Genomic DNA, 26,714 nt, shown 5'->3' with positions numbered 1-26,714 from the left:
CAATCATGTACCCAGAGCAGGACTCGAATCTCTTCTCTCAGCTACTTCCATCAGCCTCTCAAGTGCTAGAATTACAGACATGCACCCCCCATTCCTAACTATAGTTATTTCTTTTCACTTTTGTAAAAGTTGCCTAAATGTTATGTATTGACTCCATGTTTTGGCCGGGTACCCTAAGATCCAGAAGAGGGTGTTGGATTCCTTGATATTGGAGTTTCAGGCAGATATGAATGGCCATCTGGGTGCTGGGAACTGAATCTAGGTTCTCTGCAAAAGCAGTAAGTGCTCTTAACCATTGAGCTTTCTCTCTAGTCCTGTAGCTTTGTTTAGATCTTAAATTATAAAATACATTGGGTACAAAGAGAAGAGTAGACTCATATTTACCTCCCTGATGACAGACTTTGTCTGAGACCCTTAGCTCATTTCAAAACATGATAAATTCTCACCATGCTTGTTTTTGTAATTTGTTTTACATTTTATTTCCTGCTTTTAAAATATTCATAAAAGAGTGAGCTTATGGATTTAGTTTTAATAGTTTTAAAACACACCCAAAATAATATTTACCTGCACAACTAAAAATGAGAGCCCACTTTAGTCTTTGATGTCTTCATGATGAAAACTGTGTATCAAAGCACAGTCTCTAAATAACACTAAAGAACAGTCACTTCTTTGTAATTCTAAGATAATAGAATTTTTTAAATCCAAAATGAAATGTTCAAGAAATCTTGTATTCTTGGGAGTGCTCAGACCTAAATGGGGTCTGGTTCCCAGCAAGACTCAGGGAACACTGCGGAAGGGGGTGGAAAGTAATAGAGGAGTCAGAAGACAGGAAGAAGTGCTATGAAGTACACTGCCTGCTAGACAGGAACAAACTCAGAGCAGTACAGTTATCTGCACAAGATTAAGCCAGTCATTTTCAGCTATGAACAGGATAGGGGCTCATGAAGCTCCACATCAATTAAGGAGTTACCGGCAATAAATGGCTGCTGAGGGGTTGTGGTGGTATCATTTTTCTTCCTGGTAGTGAATGCTGGTAGATTCTCCACGTTCATGCTAAAAGCATTAACTGAACTCAGTGTGTTATTTAAAAGGGGAAGGGTGTTGTCCACAGAGAGTGGAAGGGGAGAGTTTTGAGTGCAGATAACCAAGATATGTAAGATAGATGTGTGAAATTGTCCAAGATTCAAAAACAGCAAAAAAGCACGCTCTCTGCTCAAGACTCTACAGTAAATCATTTTCAGTTGGGAGATATTAATGAAGAATCTACCTTACAGATAGAATGTAAGGAATGTCACAGATCATCCCAGTGGTCATAATCCTATACTGATTCAGACTGAGATGGGACTCAGCAGGTCACGATGCCCTCTTCATACAGTCTCAGTTAAGTCCTCTACCGCTCAAGGAATCAGCGGACTATTGAATTCTCAACCTTTCGCTGTATGTAAGGCTTTCCAACAACTAATCATGTTTTCCTATCTCATTTATATAATCCATTATGGCCCTCATCAGACTGTAAAATAAGCTTTCTTTTCCAAGTAAATCTTCTACACTAGACCATGGACAGCTAGGAGAAAAATAGATCTTTTCTATCTGCATCTCCAGAATCTTTTAACAGCATGTTGTGCCCCATTATTTTAAAAGCCAAAGAAGTGGGGTTATTAGGCTGACATTAGAAAATTAAGACAATACTAAAAGAAATGTACTTAAAAGTCTATTTGGCCACTGAGAAGTCAACCTGTAAGACAGGAAAGGATAAGGATCCACCTGTGTAAGTGTCCCTGTCCATTCTGAGCTAGCTGCCTCTTCCAGGTGTTCTCAAGGTGAAGCAAGCCTCTAAGAAGTGCAGTACTCATAATTAATGAGTCAACACGGTTTGGCTGCCATTGGAAATTACTTAACTTTTTCAAAGACTATTCCTGACACTGGAGAAGATATGCCCCGTTTTCTCTAAGTTTAAAACTGCCATAATAAGTTAAGGATTGTTTTGAAAGCAGAAGTATTAATACACTTTTTTAAACCAAAGACCCTTTCAGCTACTTTAGAGCACTGCTTTCAAGTATCCCAGTGTCTAACATAACTAACAAGTTTAACAAGTTTAGCCTATGGTACTTTAAAGAGTTCAAAACAAGCCTAAGCTAGGTTCTGCCCCATGTTTTCATATTCACATATGCTTTCATAATAAATATTTAGTCGTGGATTGTGGCTACTATTAGCCTCAAACAAAACAATCACTGACTTAATTGGGTTTCTGAAAGTTACTTGCTAAGAAAGAGACTTTTTTTTTCTTTTTGAGACAGGGTTTCTCTGTGTAGCCCTGGCTATCCTGGAACTCTGTAGACCAGGCTGGTCTACCTCCTGAGTGCTGGGAATAAAGGCGGGCACACCAACAAATATGTGAAGTCATTGCTTGCGGGCTTATGTAGAAAAACCGAAATCTGAAGGGAAAGTCATGATGTAAGTGAAGATTGTAATTCTCCAGTTTTCCCCCTATACTGTTTCGTTGTCTGTGAACACTCGATAATAAAACATAAGTCAGTTTCTCCTTTGGTATAGTTATACGTATGCAAACACCATGCCCAGACTGACCCTCCGGTCTTCTAACTCAGACAGGATACATACAGCAGGTAGCCACGAGCAACCGGCTACTTCTCAAAAGTAGATACTCACAAAACACCCCCTTACAACAGGCATGAATCAAAACAGCTTGGGATACCGACACTGTGCACACCACTCACTAGGGTAGCGCGATTATTGTTTTTTCTCAGGCGGGGGTACCCTAGGGTGTTTTCCTATAGAAAGGCCTTGGTGCAAGGCCTAGGCGGGAGTTTGCGGCCACTGCCCTGTCAGAGGACCTCCCGGGACAGAGGAAAGGACAACCGGGCCAGGCCGCAGTCCAGCACTGCACCTTCCCCAGCTTCGAGCCGGTCGCGGCCAGCGGGCTCGCAGGGCGTGCCGCGGATCTCACCGCGCGCCCCTAGACCAAACGAGGCGAGGGGCCGTGCCGGCTCCGCCCTCCCCCGCGGGGCACGGGCTCACGACCGCACAGGAAGGCCACGTCCCCGGGGACTGGCACCACTCTATGGTTTGCATGGTGGGGGCCGCGAATCCACGTGATTAGCGCCTAGCCAATCGCAGGACGGCGACCCGCCATCGAGACGACCGCGGAGGCGGCTAGAGATGCCCGCCGGCAAGTCAAAGGCGCCTGTCCATCCCGGCTCAGCGCTCCGAGCTCGGTGCTGCCGCCATCTTCCTGGAGGAAGGGGCAGAGGCAAAGGGCCCCCTCCCCTTCACCGCTCCGCACTCACGCTGCCACCTGCCCGCCCCCGATCGGCTCTCAGTGTCAGTGGACACCTCATTCCTCCTAAGGAATATCCTTCCCCCAACTCTAGTTTCCCACAAAGCGAAGCATCTCATTACCTGTTCCTCTCTTATTAGCGCGAGGAAACCAAGCTCATAAGGTAGGAACTGTGGCGAAACAGGAACAAGACGCCATCTTGGTAAAGGAGAAGAGGCTACGCTTGACCTCCCCCCGCCCCCAGCCTCTATATGGCCAACCGCCGTGGGAGGGGCACAGCGCCTGCGCAGAGGTGGACGCCAGCCGGGTCTACGCTTGCGCTCTGCTGGCAGCCTCGGGGGAGGGGACTACGCGGGGCTCAGGAAGGAGTTGGCATGGGGCGGGACGGCGCGATGACGCAATCGGTTCGCGCGCGCGGCGGGGCGGGGCGGGGCAGGCCCGTGCTGTGTTCCGACGAGAGAGTTCTCCGGCGTGTTAGTGGGTGAGTGTGTGTGGCGGTGTGTCCCCATTGTCGCGGGGGCCCCAGTCGAGCTGGCCGTCCTGAGGAATTGGCGAGGGTTCCATCGGTCGCCCCGGCTACTCGGGCCGTGGTGACGGGTGCGGAAGGGGCGCGCGCGGGGGGAGGGGCGGCCGCGCCCTTGGTCCGTGGCTCCGGCCGTGGACTCGCGGCGGGCGTCGTCCCTTCGAGGACAACTGGACGGGCGTCTCCCATCTGGGTAATCGCCCTGGCCGGGTCCAGGGCGTTGGGGCGGGCGTGGCTGGTTCCGGCGAGATTACCGCGCACGGTCCAAATGCTGTGTGGTGGCGGGTGGAGGAGTTGGGCGAGGCAGCTGTAGATTCCCATCTATGAAGCACTTCTATTTGTGTGGCCATCTTCTCACTTAACGGTGACTTTTCGTCCCGGGAAAGTGAGGGAGTAGTAGTCAGTCACCCCGAGATGTTAATGAGGTTCCCCAATTGGAGACTGTGGATAATTGTATGGAGGAGGGATCTTTTCTGCTGTGGCCTTTCCCGGCGTTATGCTATGTTAGACAAAGAACTGGAACAGTAGTAGTGACCGGGACTAGGGGACAGGGAGCGGAAGCCTCTAACGGTGAGAAGCGTTGAAGTCTAACTCTGAAGCGGGTCTTAAGCCCAGACCACGCCTGGCCTTTTTGTATCTTCCGGCCTCATTTGTTAGTGCCTCTCGGCCATGTCCTGTCCTACCTTACACGAATGCCAGACTCTTATACTTAGGACTTCTAGTTCAGACCGCTGTGGTCTCTGGCGCTGGCCTTAGCCCAGTTAGCTCCTCTTTTCTGGAGCGCGGCTACCTCCCACGTTCTCCGTCTTCTCCTTATCTGTTGTGTTAGTTCCTGCTCGCTGCTTGCTTGGTATTCAGGACTCTGGGTGAGATTTCCATCAGACGGATTAGGTGTTCCATTGGCGTTTAGTATTGGGGTGCCTACTGCATAGCAAGGGATTCAAGCCTCGGGTTCTCAAGTATTTCCGCAGTGTTATCATTTATAGAGAGGTGGTGGGGGACCGGCCCCGAGCAGCGGGTCACCCAAGGCCGTTGGCGAGTCCGTTGGCGGGTGGCCTGATTTTAGCACCTCAGATGCATTTCTGAATTAGTCATGCTAGCGTATGGAGAAGTAGGGTTTTGTAGAGGTCATGAAAACTTTCTTCATCATGCCTCTGATTTAATCCTTTTCAGTGGCTTTATTTTCATAGTCGCTGGTCAGGGATTCTTTGCAGTACCCAACTTTCAGACTGTCAGTGTGTGCTGCTATATCTAATTTTGGTGATGATTTTCTTAGTTGTAAAGTTTGTCACGTTCTATTTTTCAATTTTTCCACCTTGAGTTGTTTTTCCTCTTTACAGCTCTGTAAAGATCAAGACCTTTTAAATGAGATCAGATTCTCATTCTGGTTTAGTTGGGTAGCCTAGGGAAAGGGGGTGGGACCTCCCTCCATTATCATTCATGAGTGTAATTCAGCTCCCTTTGATTGTGGCGTGCTGCCTCAAGCTCCATTAAGAGCGTTGTGCTGCACAATGTACTTGTGCAATCCTCACATCTAAGAAATCTAAATGGCAAGGTAGTCCAGGCACTTTATAAAAGCTCTTCAGATCCTAGGTTGAGAAGTCTCAATGGGGGATGGGAGGGGTGATCCATACAAATGTAGCAGTTTATGTACATGAATGGCGCTTTCTATTTACGAGTATTCCATTACTATAAATGGCACTTGCAAAAATAAGCTTCTAATGTCAAAAATGCACTTTTGTTAATCTATTCATTTTTTGAATCTAATTTGGGGTGATAATCCTACTCTGGAATAAAGAAGCTGTGGGTCAAAGATAAAGAATTTACAAATAACTTAAGACATCTGAAATTTACACGGTGTGAAAGAATAACAATTTAGTTTACTCACCTGTCTTAGATGTGGGGGATTTAATTGATCTGCACTTTGTACTAAGGCAGTATGTTAATGCATCAAGGTTTTCTCACTAAAAACCAAGTATTTTAGAAATTCAGTATTCCTCTCACAGCTTTCATTTTGGCATTAATGGGGATATATAGTTCGGTTGGTAGAGTGCTTTCCCTGAGTGCAAGAGTCCTGGGTCCCTATTATACCCCCTCACAAAACCAAAACCCTTTTTTGTTTTGGTTACTGAATTGTTAGAAGACCATTGTGGATCCAGTGGTTTGCATGTAGAGTAAAGAATTCATAGCCTGGCATGCTCCATATTGAAGAATCATTGTATTCTTCAGTTCTGTACTTCTCAGGTATTTATCCTTCTGAGTAAACAACAAAGGTTATTTTACCCAGGGCTTAAAGAAGTCATACCTTACGGATGCCAGTTTACAATTGAATTAATTATACCAATTTGGGGAAACAATATGTTTAGCGCTTCCCCCCCAAATCTGTTTGTAGCCAAGAATAGTATTGCACCCCTGTAATCCTAGCAATCAGGAGGCTGAAGCAGGATTGCCAATTCAAGGTGAGTTTTGATTACAAAGACTGTCTTAAAACCAAAAAAGACAAAGAACCTAAAATGTGTTCTTTTGTATTTGAGTGTTTTGTTGTGTTTTCAGACATGGTTTCTTTGTTGCCTATACTATTTGAGAACTCACTGTATAATCCAGGTTGGCTTCAAATCTGTAATCTTCCTGCCTCAGCCTCTTGCTGTGCTACCACATGAGGTTCTATTTTCATGATTTTATTCTTGTTAAGTATTTTTCCCTATTTCTGTTCCTAAATGTTTAATGCTGTATAGAAAGAAACGTTGAATGTTGGCATGCAGCTCATTGATAGAACCTTTGTCTAGCATACATGAAACCAGGGGTCTACTCCTCTAGTACCAGTTTCTCTCTCTCTCTCTCTCTCTCTCTCTCTCTCTCTCTCTCTCTTTCTCTCTTACACACACACACAGAAGGAAATTTACAGTGTTTGAGACCTTGTCTCCCTGTGTAGTCCAAGCTGGCCTCTGGTTTGCAATCTTCCTCTCTGTTGAGTGCTGAGATTACAGCAGTGTACCACCACAGCCAGCTAGAAAGAAACTTTTGACTCATCACATACCTTTTTTTAGCACTCGGCCAAATAAATTACCTTATTCTAAAGTTCTTTTTTTGTTCCAGCCTGACCTGGAACGTCTGTGCTCATGATCCCGTGACAGTCACTCAGATACCTGAGATTGAAGGCCTGTACCTCTTAGCCTGCTTTACTGTTGGACTTTTTTTTTTTTAATTGAGTCTTTCTCTTATGCAGTGCTGGTTGTCCTGGAATTCACTGTGTAGACTAGGCTGGCCTCGAACTCAGAGAGTTCCATCTGCCTCTGTCTCCCAAGTGCTGGGATCAAAGATGTGAGCCACCATGCCCGGCTACTGTTGTTTTGTGTTCTTATAACTCAGGTATTATGTTTTATGCATACTCAGTCCTGTCAGCAAAGTACTTTTGTTTCATGATTTTTCTTGATTCACTAATCCTAATAAGGTAGTACTAAATAATAATAAAACTACAATATCTAGATCCTACTTGCATTTTGATTCTAATGAAAAAATGAGGCAGTTGAGTATTTGATTGAATTAAACAGTTATAATTAATTTTCTCTAGAAATAATAGCTTGCCATTTTTAGGAGCCTTGTGCATACTGAACTATAAATGAAGTGTGTATTTAGGATTTGCTTCACTGTCATTAGGGAAGTTGGAAATAAACTAATATTGGCCTTGAGTTGCTAATTATTGAAATTGAATAAAGGTTAGTACTTGAGGGTTTTATTTTGATGTTTTTGTGTGTGCTTTAAGTTTTTCATTTGTGTTTTAAAGTAATTATGAGAGCAATGGACATTTTAAATCTTATTAGTTACTATTCAAGTAGGTTTAGTATCTCTTTTAAAACATTATATTTAATGTGTATGAAGGTTTTGTCTAGATGTACATCTGTATATCACAATGCCTGGTGCCCAGGGAGGTTAGAAGAGGACATCAGGTCCCTTGGAACTCAAGTTACAGACAGATGTGAACTCACGTCTGCCTGAGGCATCTGCCTCATTGCCTTCTTCCCAGCATTCTGTTCTGTCTACTCCGCCTACCTAATTTTCTGTTCTATCAAAGGCCAAGGCAGTCTCTCTATTAACCAATGAAAGTAACACATAGACAGAAGACCTCCCCCCATCATATGGCTTTCTCTTAATTTTTTATGTCTTATATTGGTACCTTTGATACAGTATTACAATCATCTAATCGCTGGCAAATATTTAAAATTTTTGTATTTATATTCATGAATGAGGTTGATTTGATGTTTGCTGGTCTTTCTTTTCTTATTGCAGGGCCCTTCCTTCTTTTCCCTTAATGGATTTGTTTTTGAAATTATGCTGACTTCACAAATAAATTGGTTCACGTTCCTTTTTTCTGTAATGGCTTGGAATAGTTAAATGACATTATCTTTTCGGAATTACATGCAATTTTGCTCTAATTCCATCTGGTGTTGGCCATTCACATTTTTAGTTTAGGGTATGTGTGTGTGTTGCTTTATGGTTAGATTTTTGTTGTTTTTGTTTTGTTTTACATTTATGTGTTTGGTGGGAGTGAGGACATTTGATCCTTGTGTATGCTGAGATTAGTGAAGAACTTGCTGGAGCCTAGTTTTTCTTTTTGCCATGTGGATTTCTAAGATCTAACCCTGGTATTCAGGCTGGATGCAAGTACTTTTACCCCATGAGCTATCTAGCTTTAGTGGGCTATTTAGTGGCACTGGTTGTAGTTTTTGTTCTAGTTTGGTAATTTATAGTGCCGGGGATAGTATTCTTTTCTCTCATTTTCAATTTGTGGCCCTTTTTATAGCCTGTATCTTTGATTGTTCCACCTTTTATGTTTGTTCTCATTTCTTTAATTGGTTTTGTAAGAAGAATTTGTTTCTTTCTGGTATGGTCGCAGATGCCTTTAATCCCAACACTGAGGAGGCAGAGGCTGGTGGATCTCTTTGAGTCAAAGGTCAGCCTCATTTACATAGTTGAGTTCCTGGACAGCCAGAGCTACATTGTGAGACCCTGCCTCAAAAACAAACAAGAATTAGTTTCAAAGATTCAGCTTTTGGATTTACTTGTCTTTGTATTTTTGGCACAGTTTCGTTTTTTCCTCTTTATTTCTTTTAGAATTTTTTGTTATTTGTGGATATTTTTAGGGACAAAATTTCTTTATTTTCAATGTTACTGATAAAACTATGTGAAACTCAAGTTTGAGTTTTTCATATAAATGTCAACGTCTGAAGACCGTCTCCTTCTGGGGCCACCCATCTCTTTTGGTTTCTGCATACAACTTGTGAGTTTTGCTTTTGGGCTTTCCTTAATCCAAGAGTTGTTCAGGATTATTCCAACTCCTTGAGAGTTTATTTTGTTTCTTTTCACACTTAGTTTAAACAGTTCATGCACTGAGAGTATTGATTATAAAAAGCTGGGTATAGTGGTACATACCCTTAAATCTAGTCACTCTGGAAACAGAGACAGGCAGATCTCTAATGAGTTTGAAGCCAGCCTGGTCTACATAGCAAGTTCCAGGACAGTCAAGGCTACATAGTAAGACACTGTCTCTAAAACAAAACCCTAAAAGGTAAATTAAAGTTTTCACATTTTGTTAATACCTTCAAAATGTAAGATGTGATTTTATTTAGTCCCTATTCTATAAAGCTCTGTATATCAATTAAGCACTATTGGTTGTATTACCTTTCTACCCTTGGAATACTGTTAATTAGTCTGTTCAATTCTAAGAAAGGCCTATTAACACTTCCTTGTTTGAACTGTATTTTTATCAAGTTGACTTGGTAATTTTCTTTGTCTTTGCTTTATGGTTCTGCCTGCAGTTAAGTATTTGGACAGGACGTGTTATATCTTCCTTATAAATTTTTTTTTTTTTTTTTTGGTTTTTCGAGACAGGGTTTCTCTGTGGCTTTGGAGCCTGTCCTGGAACTAGCTCTGTAGACCAGGCTGGTCTCGAACTCACAGAGATCCGCCTACCTCTGCCTCCCGAGTGCTGGGATTAAAGGCGTGCGCCACCATCGCCCGGCTCCTTATAAATTTTTAAATGATTATTAATGCATTGTTCCTGTTTTATTATTTTCTCTTGAATTCCACTTGCTTTGTATTAACAATGTCAAGGTGTATAGATAGGGATTTGAGTTTTCAGCTGCTGCCCCAGTGCCTGCTGCCATGCTTCCTTATCATAACGGTGATGGACTCCTATTCATCTGGAACTAATGAGGAAATTGAAGAAGTGACAACCATTTATGGCAAGAAATAGTGTCATTAATGGCTGTGCCAAAATATTCTGTATTAGAATCATTGATGATACAGATGGCCCCAAATAGACACTTCGCTTGCAGGTAATGTTACCAAGTAAATTACTCAGTCACAGCTACTTATTTATCAGTTGAATGCATCTTGGCTGAAAGGGCAGAATGTGCACCATTATTAAACAGCCTTGAGGAAAAGTTACCCTTTTTGGTACAGTGAGAGTGTCCCCTTTATGTCCTGTGATCAAGGCCAGGCTTCTTTTCCTCCCAAAATATTTAATTTAAAAAGTGACAGAATATTGGTGAAAGAATCTTTTACCAGTACGAGGAGAAAATAAAAGATATTCTGGGCTGAAGAGATGGCTCAGAGGTTAAAAGCACTGGCTGCTCTTCCAGAAGTCCTGAGTTCATTTCCCAGGAACCTCATGGTGGCTCACAACCATCTGTAATGAGATCTATAATGGTGCCTCCTTCTGACATGCAGGTTGACATGCAGGCAGAACACTGTATATAATAAACAAATCTTTTTTTAAAAAAGATATTCTGATACAGAAATTTCAGGTTGACAGAACCAGACTTAGATATAAAGGGGGGGAGACTGAAGAAAATATCGAATACAAAGATGATCTCATTTTAGAATATCAGCTAGAAAATCAGTTAAAACGTTGGATTTCAGCATCAGTGAAAATGAGCCATACAGAAGGAAGAAGTACTTTTAAACCATACTTGGCCACAGTACTTTGTTCTAAATGAGTAAAAATGGTTCTTGTCAATCTCCATGAGACTAAGAAAATAGTCAGTGTTCACCCATAATATCTGTGCCTGTAGCGTAAGGTGTAAGGATAAGCAGACCATCTTGCAGGACTGTGAGGATGATGGAGATTTTGAACGGGAGGAATGTCGTGTTGGTAGTATCCCACTGGTATGGAAGGGTTCTGCTAGGATCAGATCATTTCAAACATACCAACAGCTGCTAGAAATATACTGGTGGAGAACTTCATATGTTCACTCTAGTCATCTATGAGTTTGGGAAAGAAGGAAGTGAAAAAAGGCAGGAATGAACTGTGTGAAAGGGCAAAGACAGAAAATTGCCCTTTGACAGATTTTGCTTCCTTACAGATATGATGCCAATAGTTACTATATTAATCAGCTAACCACAGACTTGTCTGGGTTTCACTCCCAAGGGAGGGAGCAGAAGTTAGGAAGGAGTTGGGGGAAGTACAAGAGCATGAAAAGCATCTGAAGTTGGGCAGGTGTTTTTCTCTGATTTTTAACCTCAGAAGATCCACATTCTCGCTTACTATTTTAAATGAGAATCCAGTAAACAGCTTTACAGTAGAGTGGGTTCTGAAACAGAAAATCTTATTTTCGGCATTATTTAATGTAAGTTATCAAGAGTGGTAGGATGACCTATACATGTATATTTGGGCCACAACTCTGTTATCATGGGATCCTAAATATATTCTATGTTTTAACTGTTAAAGACTTTAGATGTCATTTATTAAAATCAAAATAACTTCACAATCTTGACATTTTTGATACATGGACATCAATAAAAGCAGGAAGAATGTGATGCTGGGGGAAGGAGCTAATTTTCCTGCCACAATAAATTTTAAATTCTTTTTTGATGTTTTGTCTAACGTTTGTTTTGACTTTTTACAGAAGACAAACATTTTTAATATCCCTGATCTTATTTTCCCTCACTTAAAATTGTTAATTTAAAAAATATTAATAGCCACATTTGGAAATGATATCCATAATTTTCACTACAGGTCATTTGCTGGTAGGAAGAGAAATCTTCAGATCTAACTCCTGAATTACACATTTCAAACTATACCAGGAATGTAAAACAGCTAATGATAGTGTTTTTTTCCTGTGTTAAAAAAAGAGAAAATCATGTGTAGAGAATTTCCAGTTTTCTATATAACTTTGTACAGCCATGTGTCTACTTTGGCATTCTTTTTACTAGTTAAGAATGTTCTCCATACACCCCTACATAAAAGCAAGTTGCATCTACTTTTTAATGGACAGTAGCTGTATGATGGAAATATTTTGTGACCTATGAGGCAGGCTGTGGAAAAAAAATTAGACTAATTTCAGAGAAACAAATGAAGTATATTGGTTGCTGGGCTGATGAACTATATTCGGGAAGTTGTGATCAAATCCAATTCAACTATAAGATGTGAACATGGGGGGAGGGGTGGCAGCTGCGCAGCTAACCTTTAATCCCAGCACTTGGGAGGTAGGGGCAGGAGAATCTCTGCGAGTTCCAGTCTAGCCTGGTCTACAAAACTGAGTTCCAGGACAGCCAGAGCTACAGAGAAACTTTGTCTGGAAAAACAAAACAACAAAGAGATAACCATAAATGTGGGGTGTATATCTTACTTAATACTTTATGCATGATTTTATACATGTCTATTTTTCTTTCCATACAAATGGTATTAAACTGTATCCTAGTGTTTTCTGTTAAAATACATTGTTAACACTTTCTCTTGTCAGTTACTCTTCTGTGACTTAAAAAACAACTTTTTGTTTGTCTGTGTTGGCACTGGCTGGCATTTCTTTGCCTGCCTCTTTATTTTCAACCTTTCTTGCCCTACTACCTTCACTCCGTATGCAGTACAATCAGGTTATTACTGCCTGGTCTGTTTGTTTTAACACAGTCTGTCTTTTAAGGAGGGTACCTTTTTCCACGCTCATCTTTTTGAATTTCATCTTTTTTGTCTTGATGTAAGATGGTTATTGATAATTTCTTCTTTTTCCCTATGTTCTGCAGATTTGATTAGGTTGCTGTTACTTTTATTTTTTAAGGCTTAAACAAGATAAATATTGGCTGAGTGTTGTGGATCACTCCTTTAATTGCAGAACTCAGAGACAGACAATTGGATTCCTGTTAAGTTTGAGGCCAGCAAGAAATATATAATAGAAGGAAAAAACAAAACCCACAATGCAAGATAGATTATCCAGGGCTAATCTTGAATTCACTGTTCTTTTGCCTCAGTCTCCCTTGTGTTGGGGGTACAGGTGTGTAGGCCAGCACACATAGTTTTGTATTTTTTTATTGATTCGGAAAGTCTACTTTTTTCCCCATTAGTGTTTATCTTTCCATTTATTTCCTAACTGGACTCTATTCTTTGCAGTCAGGGTGTAGTTTCTGACAAGCCATATTTCCTCTTCCCCATTTCTCCTTTAGAAAGTTTTACTTCTCTGCTTTTACTCCTGCTCCTAATTTTTCAATTTTGCTGGGATTAATATTTTTAGTTCTATTAATAGCATTTTTTAAGATTGTCCTTTCTACCCAAAGGCCTTAATTCACTCATCTATTCATAGTTCCAGAGAGCTGATTAATGTACAGACTCTGGTATTTGTTTTTGACAGGAAAATTTTATTCTTTTTTCTTTGCCTCTCCATATTTTCCCTCACTCCAGCACTTTGAAAGTTCTTGTAATAATGTAGGTTTCCTTACTTTTTCAACAGTAAGGCTTATAGAAGCCACTAGAAAATGAGAATCAAGACTGTAACCTAGGTTTCCCATGAAACATAATAATACTGAATTAAAGGCCCTTTTTTTTTTTTTTTTGCATGCCTGCCTTAATTAGCCTGCCCAAATACAGTGAAGTGCGGGAACCTCATTTTGTCTTAGGAACTTGAAAACATTTCTGTTTGAGAGAGAAAATTGGGGTTTGCAGTGCTCATGTATGTTAAGGTTTAGAAAACATCAAAGAAGCTTTCTGAGTTTTAAAGGAAATCAAAATTAACACTCCCTGTTTCCCAAAGTTTCAAGGTTGTAAAATTTGTTTAAGAATTCAGTCCTCTGGGGCTAGAGAGGTGGACTTAGTACCTAACAGCTTTTACTACTCTTTCAGAAGACCTCAGGTTGGTTCTTGGCATTTCCATGGTGGCTTACAACCATCCATAATTCCAAATCCAGGGGGTCTGATACTTTCTGACTTCAGAGATCACCGGGCAGGCACATAAATAAATATTAACAAATTCAATCTGTCCTCTTTACTTGTAAATGTGCCTCACAGTGCAATTTGTGCCTCAGTGCTAAAATTTAGTTCCCAAGTCACTCTAGGAATCTTTCAGGAAGAGATGGCACACAAATCAGGGTACAGTACTACATGCACAGGGATATCCTTTCTTCTTTGAAAGGCTTCAGTTAAATTGTAGGTTGTTTTTCTTCCATCTCATTCCTGATGTCTAACATGTAATCGGTACTGAAAAAATACATATATTTGGGCTGGGCGGCGGTGCACACCTTTAATCCCAGCACTTCGGAGGCAATGGCAAGTGGATCTCTTGAGTTCAAGGCCAGCTTGTTTTACAAGAGCTAGTTCCAGGACAGGTTCCAAAGCTACAGAGAAACCCTGTCTTGAAGACCAAAAAATAATAAAAACAGTAATAGTTCCATTTTGTAGAACCATGTGTACAATTGCTTTTAGCAACTTATCTAGTTTTGTTTTTCTATTGAGTTATGATTGCCACATCATTTCTAGGGCAATGTTTGAAGCTATAGAGAAGCTTTAGAAACAAACTGATGTCACATGTCTCTATCTTCATGCGTCATTTCATGTTGTTAAATATGTGTATGCAAATTCAGACATTTGTTTTGTTTTTTAACAGATAGACAGAAAAATCAAGGAAGATGTCTAAGGTAAGGTCTTATGTCATATATATATATGGTCATATATATATAAATAGAAATTGTTTTATATTATCAGATAGTTAAAAAGTAGGGTTTCTATAGGTAAATTTCCAATTTTGGGTTTTTAGTCTAAAGTTTTGAGTTACCTTTTCCAAATTTTTAAACTTGTCTGTGCAAATCCTCTTAACTGTCTTAGATTTTTTTCCCCAAAACCAATCAAGTAGGATTTCAAAATTTCAGTAATTCATATAGTTAAATTGTTGGGGCTTTTAGACATGCTACTTTGGTTTAGATTAGCCCATATAAAGTGGTCCAGAATCTTTGTATAAATTAGCTCTAATGGATATAAGCTAACAAAGTGGGACTTGTGGTTAAAACTGCAAAATTGCCATTTTTCTTTATTTTTTAGTCTTTGTCCTTTATTATTTAGTCTATGGGTGTTTATTATTATAAATGAAAAGCCATGGGACTGGAAAGATGGCTCAGCAGTTAAGAGCACTGACAGCTCTTCCAGTGGACCCAGGTTTAATTCCCAGCAACCATATGGCAGCTCATAACTGTCTCTTAATCCCAGTTCCAGGGTGCCCAAATCACATGGCAAAACACTAATGCACATAAAATTTTAAGAAAAGAAAGCCATAACATGAGTTTTTGCTTTCTATAAAATAATGTGGAGCAAAGATAAACAAAAAAGCCATTATTTTAGAACCCAGAAATAATCATTATGATGGTTTTAGGTATATTTTTATCTGTGTGTATATGTGAATGGATAGTTAGAAAATGTCATCCTCAAAGAAAGGATGTCTTTTTCATCTAGTTCAGATAGTGTATTAAAATGTTTTCATTTTTAATATGCCACTGCATAAATTGAAGGATTTTTGCATGTACACAACGTGTGTGGGGTGTGTATGTGTGTGTAACTGTGCAACTGCGTATGGTATGCATAAGACTTGTATATGTGAAGATAAAAGTGTGTTGTGTATATATGCATGAGTGGGAGTGTGTAAGTGTGCATGTGGGAGTTCCTTGTGGTGAATGACAGTCTGAGTGTAAGGATATGTATGTATATGTTTCTTTTCTTTTTTAAAAGATGTATTTATTTATTTATTTATTTATTTATTTATTATGAATACACTGTTCTGTCTGCATGAATGTAAGGCCAGAAGAGGGCACCAGATCTCATTACAGATGGTTGGGAGCCACCTTGTGGTTGCTGGGAATTGAACTCAGGACCTCTCGAAGAACAGACAAGTGCTCTTAACCACTGAGCCATCTCTCCAGCCCAAGATTGTTTGAGTTTCTGAGAGCTGTATGAGTATAGTGTGTTAGAGTATGGTGTTTGTATGGGATGAAAATGTAAGCGTGTGCTTGTGGCACGTCAGAGGTCTTGTTCTCTGGTCTACTCAGCTTTAATGTGTTGAGTGCAGGTTTTGATGTCCACGTTTGAGAAGACCCCCACTTTGCTCAGCTTCCAGAGTACAGAAACCGATGCTGAAGTTGCTCCTTTTAGAAAGAAGTTACATGGTGCCGGGTTCCTTGCCTGCACCTGGCTACACGCACTCCCTGGGCTAGCCCACTCAGCCTTTAATGTGTGTATGTACATTAGCGCGCGCGCATGTGTGTGTGTATGTAGAAGCCAGATGTCAACCTTGGGTCTTTGGGCGCCATTCCTCACTCTTCACCAGTGTTTTGTTTGTAGGCTTATTTGTCCCCTCTCCTCTTTTATCATGTTGGAGGAGGAAGGGAGAGAGACTGAGAGACAGACAGATCTCTCACTGGCCTAGAGCTTCAACTGTCTACCTGTCTTTGCTTGTCCAAGGCTGGGATCACAAAAGCTTACCACCCATGCCCAATTTTTTTTTCCTTTGGTGTGTGTGTGTTTGTTTGTTTTTTAATTTAGGTTCTAGTGGTTGAATTCAGGTTTTTAGACTTGCAAAGCAAGTACTCTATCTTCCCATATCCTAGATTGTGGTTTTACTGTTTTTGATTTATCACATCTTCAGTCATCTTTAGTCTTACCAGGTATTTTTTCATCAAGAATTCTTTTAACCATCTCTTTTCCATTGTGCCTCTTTACGGTGACACATGCCTATAATCTCAGCACTTAGAAGGCTGATGTAGGAAGATTGCAAGCTCCAGACCAGCCAGGAATGTGCAGGGAGCCTATCTCAAACAAACAGATAGATATTTCAGTATAGTCAGCTGTGGGCTTAGTTTTTTGTTTCATAGTTTTTTTTTTTTAAGCTTAATTCTCAACATTCCACTCCTAGCTTCTCTGCCTTTTCATAGACAAAAAGTTTTGTGTCTGTCATAAGAGGAAAAATAGCAAGAATTGTTTTTTCCCCGGATGTTTTCACAGACCCATCATACCTAATAACTGATTGCAGGCTCTTCTTTAGCTAAGTGTTGAATGAATGAAAGGAGTCTGTTTCCTGAATTCTCTTTATCTTAAGCTGTAATTTAATTTATTGCACTGAGATAATTTAATATTCTATATTTTGCATAGTTAAATTGCTAGGGAGAATATTTAATAAAATATTAATTATGAGTCAGCATATAGCTACAAAGTTTGAATCATGTTTTTTTTAATGACTTATTTTTATTTTTTATGTCTTGTCTGCATATGTGTATCTGTATGAGGGTGTTGAATTCCTTGAAACTGGAGTTACAGACAGTTGTGAGCTTCCATGTGGATGCTGGGAATTGACACAGTTCTTCTGGAAGAGCAGCCAGTGCTCTTAACTGCTGAGCTGTCTCTCCAGCTCCAGATTGTGGTTTTATTTGGTCCTCTTAAGTGAACACTGTTTTCTGATAATGGTATAAGTTTTGAAAATAATAATTTGTGAAGTTTCTTTGATTTTTTTTTTAATTTGTAGAACTGCTGATTGCCTATGTTTATCACAGGTCTGATAATGTCATAAAAGCAGCCAATAAGATGTTCATTAGCTCTTTTTTATTTTTAAAATCTTACTTTAGCAACAACCAACTCAGTTTATAAATCCAGAAACTCCTGGCTATGTTGGATTTGCAAATCTTCCCAATCAAGTTCACCGAAAATCAGTGAAAAAGGGGTTCGAGTTCACACTGATGGTGGTTGGTAAGAAATTATTTTACTAAATATCCCCTTTTCCCAACCTGAAATGCACTGACCTGACCTATCATATAATTAAGAAAATTTCTTTTTTGGCAAAATCACCTATGGATCTTAAAAACATTTGTTATTTGACCAGGATTTCACTTATGTGCACATATATATTCAGGAAATTTTGTGTAAAAGGAACATATGATTTATGCTATTTCCTTATTTGTGTACAATGAATGTTTCTTTGTGATAATTAACTTTCAAAATAGTCACCAGTGATACTTGACTTAAAGTAGTCACAACCCTTACCAGTCCTTTCCCATACTGAGTAGGTTTTTTGTTTAATTTTGTTTTGTTTTTGTTTTTTGTATTTGTGTGTATGCGTGCGGACTCGTGAATGCATGCATGCGTGTGTTTAGTGTACACAGGGCACACTGTAGAGGTGGTTCTCCTTTCATCTTTATATGGGTTCTAAGGATAGAATTTATGTCATCAGGCTTGAGCAGGAAGTGCTTTACTTTCTTTTTTGCTCCACTTTTAAACAGGGTTAATACAGACAGTGGATGTTGAAGAAATGATAGGACTTCCAATACTATGTCATAAAGATACTATGGCTCCTACCTTGCTTGAGTCATTCTAGCTGTCATGTCATGTCATGTCTAGAGGCATCTAGCTGTCATGACCTTGTAAAAGACTATTAGGCAAGGAACTGAGGCTGCCAGTAGCCTTATTGGTGACCCACTTCAGAAGCATCCTCTAGTCCCACTTAGTTTTCCTTTGCATGTTTGCCATCTCTGCCGACATTAGCTACTCTCTCATGAGACACCAAACCAGAAGGATCTAAAAGACCGATGTGGTGTTGAATGCCTTTAATCCTAGCACTTGTGAGGCAGAAGCAGGAGGATCTCAGTCAGTTCAAGGCCAGCCTGGTCTACGTTGTTAACTCTGGGACAGCTAGGACTACACAGAGAGACCCTATCTCGAAAAACAAGAACAACAAAAAGGAGACAGTCAAATTTTCTGACAGCCTAAATTTGTGAGATATTATTAAAGGTGAATTTGCAGAATTTTTATTTATTGGAGATGATAAATATAATCATTTAATTAGTATTGTGTTTAATTTTCACTTAAAAATAGTAATTCATAAAATTACAGTGGAGGACTATTGAAATTGAATGGTTGCTTGAATGTATTTGTGCTTGTCAGATACAGATTCTGTCATACCGTGTTATGGATCATAGCATATATTGTATTTTAGCATGGCAATAGAAGCTTAATGATAAACTGTAGTGGGGGTTTTAATTGTTGTTATTGTTGTTTTCTTTTTAAACAGGGTTTCATTATGTAGCCCTGGCTGGCCTAGAACTAGCTATATAGACCAGGCTGGCCTTAAGCCCACAGAGATATGTATGTCACTGACTTCTTTATATTGGAGCTCAGGGCTTGAGCTACCAACCACACCTGGCTTTAATGGTAAATTGTTGATTCTTTTAGCCATGTTGCATTTTAATTTTTGGCAATTGCAGAATTTTCAAAACTGAGGAAGTAAGCATTTGAAAAGCTTTATGATGGTCATGATTAAGTAGGACAATGGTATACAGACCTAAAATGAAGACATTTGGGATTGTTCCTGAAGAGTAGATGCCAACATATTTTACGAGTAATTAAATAATACAAATAATGGGAATTTAAGTTCTCATTAGAAAAGACCAGTATACTCTATCACATTATTATTTGATTATATAGCGCTTCAAAAAGTAAGCACTATCTTCACTCTCAGACTATGCATAAGTCGGGTCAGTAATCTTTCTAAAAGGGTCACATTAGTATTACCTTTATGTGCATATAATTTGATCGTGATAGTCAGCTCTAAACAGAGTAGGGAAGCAGCCGTAGACAGCACAGATAGGCATAATGATGTCTCAGTAAAGCTTCATTTATAAGAAAGGCAGCAGACTGGATTTGAATTGATGCCTGAGGTTTATCCACCCCTTAAATAAACTAGCTGTCCTGCAGTGGATAACTTGATTAAGTAAAGCAGGTATGCATTGGGTTTGTTGTTGTTTGTTTTAACCATAAACAGTAGGCAATGAAGGAATTTAGACCTTTAGAAACAAATTATATGGGTCTGTCAAGTTACTTTTTATCTGAGAGGGAGAATGAAATCAAGGATACAACAGTGTCTGGGTGGTGGTGGCACGCCTTTAATCCCAGTATTCGGGGAGTCAGAGGCAGGCAGCTAGATCTCTGAGTTCGAGGCCAGCCTGGTTTATAAGAGCTAGTTCCAAGGACAGGCCCCAAAGGTACAAAGAAACCCTGTCTTGAAAAAAGAAAAGGAATATAACAGTGTCACAAAGCTAGAACCTAAGGTAACCAGGTAGAATTCTCAAAAAGCAAAGGAATTCCAGAATTATACACTTGGAATCCTTCTGAGGACTAAATGACACTAATCTGTATGTGTAGAGTACAGATTGCCTCTGCCTCCTAGGTATTGGGATTAAAGGCATGCGCCACCACTGCCTGGCCCTCATGACCTTTTAAAAGCTCTATCTACTAATACCGTAATGATGGTTGAATTTCAAGAGTTTTGAAAGGACCTTTTTTTATTTTAAAGAAACTCTTAAGTTTCATTTTTATGTGCATACCAGATCCCCTGGAACTGGAGTTACAGACAGCTGTGAGCTGCCATGTGGGTGCTGGAAATTGAATCCAGGTATCCCAGTGCTCTTAACTGCTTAGCCTTCTCTTCAGCCTGTAAGGAACTTTTAAAACTGAGCTAATAGTTAAAATATAGTAACTAATTAGATAAGCCACATTTGTCTCTGAAATCAGCCATATAGAGGATTATAGCTGTGAGTTGCTAGGAGGTTGTGGAAGTAAATTGTTTGTTAGTGGATGGAAAGTTTAATGCTAGCATAGTGAGTGTGGCCATGGCATTGATGATTTGGTGTAACCGATGTTTGATGTGTGTGCATTGGAGGAGTTTTTTTTGTGTTTCAGTTTCTTCCCAGTGAATGTTGTATAAATGTAAGCAAACGTGAAATGTGTAATATACTGATATAGTTCCCTAAATATGACAATTCCTTTGCAACAGATTCTTAATTTCAAGTGCATTAGTATAGGAAAGCTGTCTAAATGAACAGAGCTCATCACAGTAACACTTGGTCTAACTTTTCAATGTTATTGTCTACTGTGGTATGGAATTTACTAGTAAATAATTTTAAAATGGGCTTTTAATAGACCCAGGGCCTGAACAGATGAGTAATTAAGAGTACTTCCTGTGGCTTGGCTTTCATGGCACACTCTTTAATCCCAGCACTCTGGAGGCAGAGGCAGAGGCAGGCCTGGTCTACAAAGCAAGTTCCAGGACTGACAGGATCAAAAAAAAAAAAATTAAAAATTAAAAAAGTACTTTCTGCTTTTATAAAGGGCCCAAGTTCAATTCCCAGCTACCACATGACAGTTTATAATTGAAATTCCAGTTCCAGAGGACATAATGCATTCTTCAGGCCTCTGTGGGCATGCATGTGGTACATACACCAAATACATACAGGCAAAACACTTACGTACCTGAACTGGAAATAAATAATTTTAAGGACAGAACCAAATTGGACATGGTGGTGTATATCTGTAATCCCAGCACTTAAGTGGGAAGCATTAATAGTTCATGCCATCCTTGGCCATCTAGAGAGTTTGAGGCCATTTTCTGCCATATGAGACTATCTCTAAAAACAGAGTTGGAGGAGGAGAAGGGAGACAGAATCTTGACAACACTCTTACTGTAAAATAAAAATAAAAGCATACTCTTTTTTTTTTTTTTTTTTTTTTTGGTTTTTCGAGACAGGGTTTCTCTGTGGTTTTGGAGCCTGTCCTGGAACTAGCTCTTGTAGACCAGGCTGGTCTCGAACTCACAGAGATCCGCCTGCCTCTGCCTCCCGAGTGCTGGAATTAAAGGCGTGCGCCACCACCGCCCGGCTAAAAGCATACTCTTTAGTGATAAGTCTAGCAAAATATGTGTGAGAACTATGTATGCTGAGAGGTTAAAGACAATCTAAGTTAATTGTGAGATCTGCTCTGTTTGGAAACTAACTGTTAAGAAGATGTGTAGATCACTTTTTTGTTGGTTTGCTAAAATAACCGTGACCAAGGCAACTTAAGGAAGAGATAGTTTTGTTGTTGTCTCAGTTTTTTTTCTGTTTTTGTTTTTGTTTATGGTTCTCGAAGGATGAGTTCGTCATGGTGGGGAGTTCCTAAAGCAAGGAGCAGACATAGCTACAGGAAAACAACGCTGAGATCTTACCTTTTCAAAGGCAGGCACAAAAGCAGAGAGCGAATTGAAAGTAGGGGAGGGATAGAACTCTCAAAGCCTAACCCCTAAATGATCTGTTTTCTCTAACCAGGAAACCTCTCCAGATAGGGCCGCAAACTGGTGAACAAATATTCAAATGCCTGAGCCTAGAGGGAACATTTCTCATTCAAGCCATCACAGATGATATCCTTTCTCCCCCAGATTGTACACAGTCAGTTTGTTCCCAATCAAATTTTTTTTTTTTTTTTTGGTTTTTTCGAGACAGGGTTTCTCTGTGGTTTTGGAGCCTGTCCTGAAACTAGCTCTTGTAGACCAGGCTGGTCTCGAACTCACAGAGATCCACCTGCCTCTGCCTCCCGAGTGCTGGGATTAAAGGCGTGCGCCACTACCGCCCGGCCCAATCAAAATTTTTATTGGGCTATTAAAAAAATAGATACTAAGAATCTAATTCCAAGATGGGGTGGTGGCACACGCCTCTAATCCCAGCACTCAGGAGGCAGAGGCAGGCAAATTTCTGTGAGTTTGAGGCCAGCCTGATCTACAGAGAGAGTCCCAGGACCGCTAAGGATACACAGAGAAACCCTGTCTCAAAAAAACAAACCGCAACCAAAAGATAAAAAAAAAAGACCAACAAAGAAAATCTAATTCCAAAGTTTAAATGAAAATTCAGAGAACTTAGAGTGGACAAAGCAGTTTAGAAAATGAACAAAGTTGGAGAACTTAACTAGATTTGAAGACTTACCTAGAATAATCAAGGCATGGAGACTAATAGCCCAGAAATAGATCCATGTTATAAGGTTAGTTACTTTTGACTGAGGTACCAGGATTATTCAGTAGTGAAAAGTTAATTTTTTAAAAAATATTAACTGAGTGTTGGTGGAAAAAAATTATCTTAAGCTAGTACTTTCTATTGTACTTGCAAATTAACTTGAAAGAGATCCTACACATAATGAAAAGCAAAAATTTAGAAGAAAGTAGATAAGCATAATTTTCTGACAGAGCTATAACACATCTCATAGGTCATAAAGAATAGTTATGAAGAAGAAAAAAATGCTTCATTAAATATTATGTTCGTGGTTGGAGGGATGTCTATCCATTATGAGAGCTTGCTATTCTTGCAGAGGACCCGAGTTCAGTCCAGCATTCTTGTCAGATAACACAAAGCTGACTTTAATTCCAGCTTCTGGGGGATTCATCTTCTCTGTTCTCATCAGGCTCCTTTACTCACTTCTACATAACCCTCAACCACAATACATATAATTTAATGTAAATCTTTTTATTTTATACAGAAAAATATTACCTTGAAGCTGGAGACATGGCACAATGTAGTTGCACTTTCTCACTGGGACCGCCAACCTGCAATTAATGACCAAGAGACTTAAAAGTTATGAATGGTTGACTTTAGCTTAGGCTTGCTCCTAACTAGTTCTTATTACTTAAGTTAACCCATATTTTTTTTTTATTTACGTTCTTCCACATGGCTCTTTATCAGATCTTTGTACTGCCCATCCTACTTCCTCTGCATCTGGCTGCTGTCTCTGCTTTTTTCTTTTTAGAGTTCTCTCTCTGCCCAGAAGTCCCACCTATATTCTGCCTAGCTATTGACTGTTCAGCTTTTGATTATACCAATCAAAGCAATACATCTTCACACAATGTACAAATATCCCACAACATATCCTTGGAGGCATTTTACTATTTGTTGAAGGAGTAAGGGAAACCCAGAGATCTGCACCCCAGCAAAGCATTTTTCTAATTATTGTTTATCAATAAAAACTTGGGAATCAGATTTTGGAGTAAGAACTTGAATGATCAGAAAAGCTGCGGTGAAGAAACCAGTGACCCTCCCCCTCTCATTCCTCAATCCAAAGAAGCTGAGACTCTCTAAACCCCACCCTATACTCCTTGTGCTTTTCTGTTCTCAATCCTCCAAACCCTCTGGTAAATTTTGGTCAGCTAGTAGCTAGCTCCACCCTCTGATTCAAAGCAAACTTTATTGAGAGTCTTGGGAGCTTTAGGATGTGATTAAATATATTGAGAGTAAACACTGCTCTTTAAGAGGACCTGAATTACATAGTAAAACCCCATCTCAGAGCAACAAAATCACTTTTCCATGGATGGTGTTTATAGGCACTCAGCATGGCCCATACTATTGTAGTCTTTCCTATAATACAGTCTCTATAAAAACTAGTGCACCTCGAACCCCTGGTGATAAGATTGTTTACCTTTATACCAAGAAGTTTGGGAAGGCACTAAAATTGGTGTGTGCTGTTAAGACCTAAAGTCTTTATCAGATTATTCAAAAAGCATAAAGAAGTGTGTCATACATGTGGTTTCTTGTATGCTAAATGTGTTTTTGACAGGATCAAGTGCACTTTCTTAATTTGAGTAGTAGAAATTTGTTGTGAAAGTATTAAAGGCACAAAGAATCAGAGAGTGAAGTAATTATGGAGGTTTTTAAGAAATAGAAATCAAAGTTTATTTTAAAGAACAACAGTGAAATTACAAAGTACATTCTATACACCTGTGAAGAGATAAAATTGTTTGTGATCATGCCACTACCAAATTGTACTATCCCATTGTCTTGGATTCTTGTTCTCTAAGCAGATTGCTCATGTTCCTTTAGCATACATGTCCCTTTTCGTGAAGCAGATGTGATGGTAAATACTATAGTTTTAACAATTATATGGGGAACGTCATGACAATGTTTTCATTTTCATTTCAGGTGAATCTGGTCTTGGAAAATCAACTCTCATAAACAGCTTATTCCTGACTGATCTCTACCCAGAAAGAATTATACCTGGAGCTGCAGGTGAATATTTTTATGTTACTGTTAAGTATAATTTTTACCTGAATATTGTTAGAATATATAATTGATACCTTAAGCCTTAGATATGTGTTTTGCTTAGTCATTTTGTGTTTTATAGACTGTCCACTTAAGTATGGAAAGTGGGCTCTTTCTGAGCTCCTAGGATCTTGATTGTAGACTTTGTTCTGTATCTGTGCAACTAAACTTTATTTTATTTTGTTGTCTAGTAAATTCCTAGTTTTCTATCTCTATTCTACTTTGGATGAGAAACTCAACTGAAAGAATTTTATATCTTTAAAAAGTTACATAAGCTGGGTGGTGGTGACACACATCTTTAATCCTAGCACTTGGCAGGAATACCTTCTTGCAAGTCATTTTTCATAAAAACATAGATAATGGATAATCTTTCCTTTAGTATGTTTGATTTTTAAAGTACATTTTCTATTAAGTTTGTTTCTTTTCTAGAGAAAATTGAAAGAACTGTCCAAATTGAGGCTTCAACTGTTGAGATTGAAGAGCGGGGCGTCAAGCTTCGGCTTACAGTAGTGGACACACCTGGCTATGGGGATGCCATCAACTGCAGGGATTGGTAGGAATCCAGAGGGTACAAAACCCCTAAAGTGCCAAGTGCTATGCATTTTTTTCACTTATTTAATTGAATGGATTTACATTTATAGACAATGTTAATAACACTTGAAGTGCTGGATCTAATCATTTTAAAGTACTAAATATTGGCTGTTTTGAAGCAGTGTTTCACTATATCATATAGACTGGCCTTGAATTCAAAATTCTCCTGCCTAGTCTTCCTAAGTATTTTGATAATACGTTTGAGCCACTATGTTCACCTTGAGAATTTTTCTAAGAGCACTCTAATAAGACCTGAGATTCAAAAGTTAATCTGTAATTGCTAACATAAAGCACTGTGATAATGAACTGCAACCAGCGGACAAGTTGCTGTTTGTAGTATATATACGTCCCTTCTGTATGGTAGGAGGTGAAATTGAGTCATAGTACCTGTGAATGACTTCCCTTTGCCATTATTTTCACAAATAAGGAAATTAAGAAGGTTAAACAGCCTGTTCATCGTGCAGAAAATCCTACTTTTGTACCTGCTTTCTCATTCTAAACCTGCTAAAATAAAGCGTCAACTTAGCATCACTGAGAAAAGGAACAAGGGGGAAGGGGTTCCTTTTTGCCCTTCTTCTGCAATAAGAATGCCCCCCTTCTCACCATTCTGTTTGACAGCTTATGTCATCCTGACTTGGACTGCATGCTTTCCCATAGTGCCCTGCTTCTTGGCCTCCTGTGAAGCAGTGGTACGTTTTGAAAGGGTTGGCAGCCTTCTAATTTCACAGGCTACCTGTCAGATACTTTGTAACTTGCTGTACTTAGGTTGTTGAGTCCCATTTTTTTTTACCAAACCTACTTAATGTTTGTTACACTTTAAACATACACACACATGCACGTGCACACACACACCTTCATTTTGCTAAAGATTAACATTCAGTCTTCTCTTATGGATTGTTTTATGTATGGGAAAGAGAAGAGAAACTTGTTTTCCTTTGAAGTTAGTGACTGCCTGTCACTGTACCCATTATTACTCTTGAAATTTGTGTTTCAGTTTTAAGACAATTATCTCCTACATCGATGAGCAGTTTGAACGCTACCTACATGATGAGAGTGGACTGAACAGGCGGCACATCATTGATAACAGGGTTCATTGTTGCTTCTACTTTATCTCACCTTTTGGACATGGGTGAGTCAGTTGTTTATCATGGAAACCTGCTGCATGTTGTAATATAAGAA

At 39.5% G+C, this 26,714-nt stretch overlaps 2 protein-coding genes across 6 annotated transcripts in view; one reads left to right on the top strand and one right to left on the bottom strand.

Annotated features, from left to right (window-relative positions):
• The window catches only part of LOC121433404 (vigilin), a 77,023-nt gene extending 73,489 nt beyond the window's left edge, over nt 1-3,534 (bottom strand). The window contains exon 1 of the mRNA XM_041631776.1: nt 3,418-3,534. The gene's annotated coding sequence lies outside the window, so the exon portion shown is untranslated. The remainder of the gene's footprint in view (nt 1-3,417) is intronic.
• Nucleotides 3,535-3,690: 156 nt separating this feature from the next.
• Nucleotides 3,691-26,714, top strand: part of LOC121433420 (septin-2) — a 36,901-nt gene continuing 13,877 nt past the window's right edge. The window contains exons 1-6 of one of the 5 annotated variants that reach the window (XM_041631803.1): nt 3,691-3,776; nt 14,690-14,720; nt 17,688-17,808; nt 24,825-24,911; nt 25,374-25,497; nt 26,530-26,664. In XM_041631803.1, coding sequence (XP_041487737.1) covers nt 14,712-14,720; nt 17,688-17,808; nt 24,825-24,911; nt 25,374-25,497; nt 26,530-26,664 — 476 coding nt within the window. In that variant the 5' untranslated portion in view covers nt 3,691-3,776; nt 14,690-14,711. The other 4 variants (XM_041631804.1, XM_041631806.1, XM_041631807.1 and 1 more) reach the window with 4 other exon arrangements.

This window comes from Microtus oregoni, unplaced genomic scaffold (genome assembly GCF_018167655.1).
Source record: "Microtus oregoni isolate MIOR12 unplaced genomic scaffold, Mior012 000038F_ref0000394, whole genome shotgun sequence".
Taxonomy (NCBI): domain Eukaryota; kingdom Metazoa; phylum Chordata; class Mammalia; order Rodentia; family Cricetidae; genus Microtus; species Microtus oregoni.
Note: the sequence above shows the minus strand (reverse complement) of the source record. Positions and strands in the feature narration are given on the sequence as shown.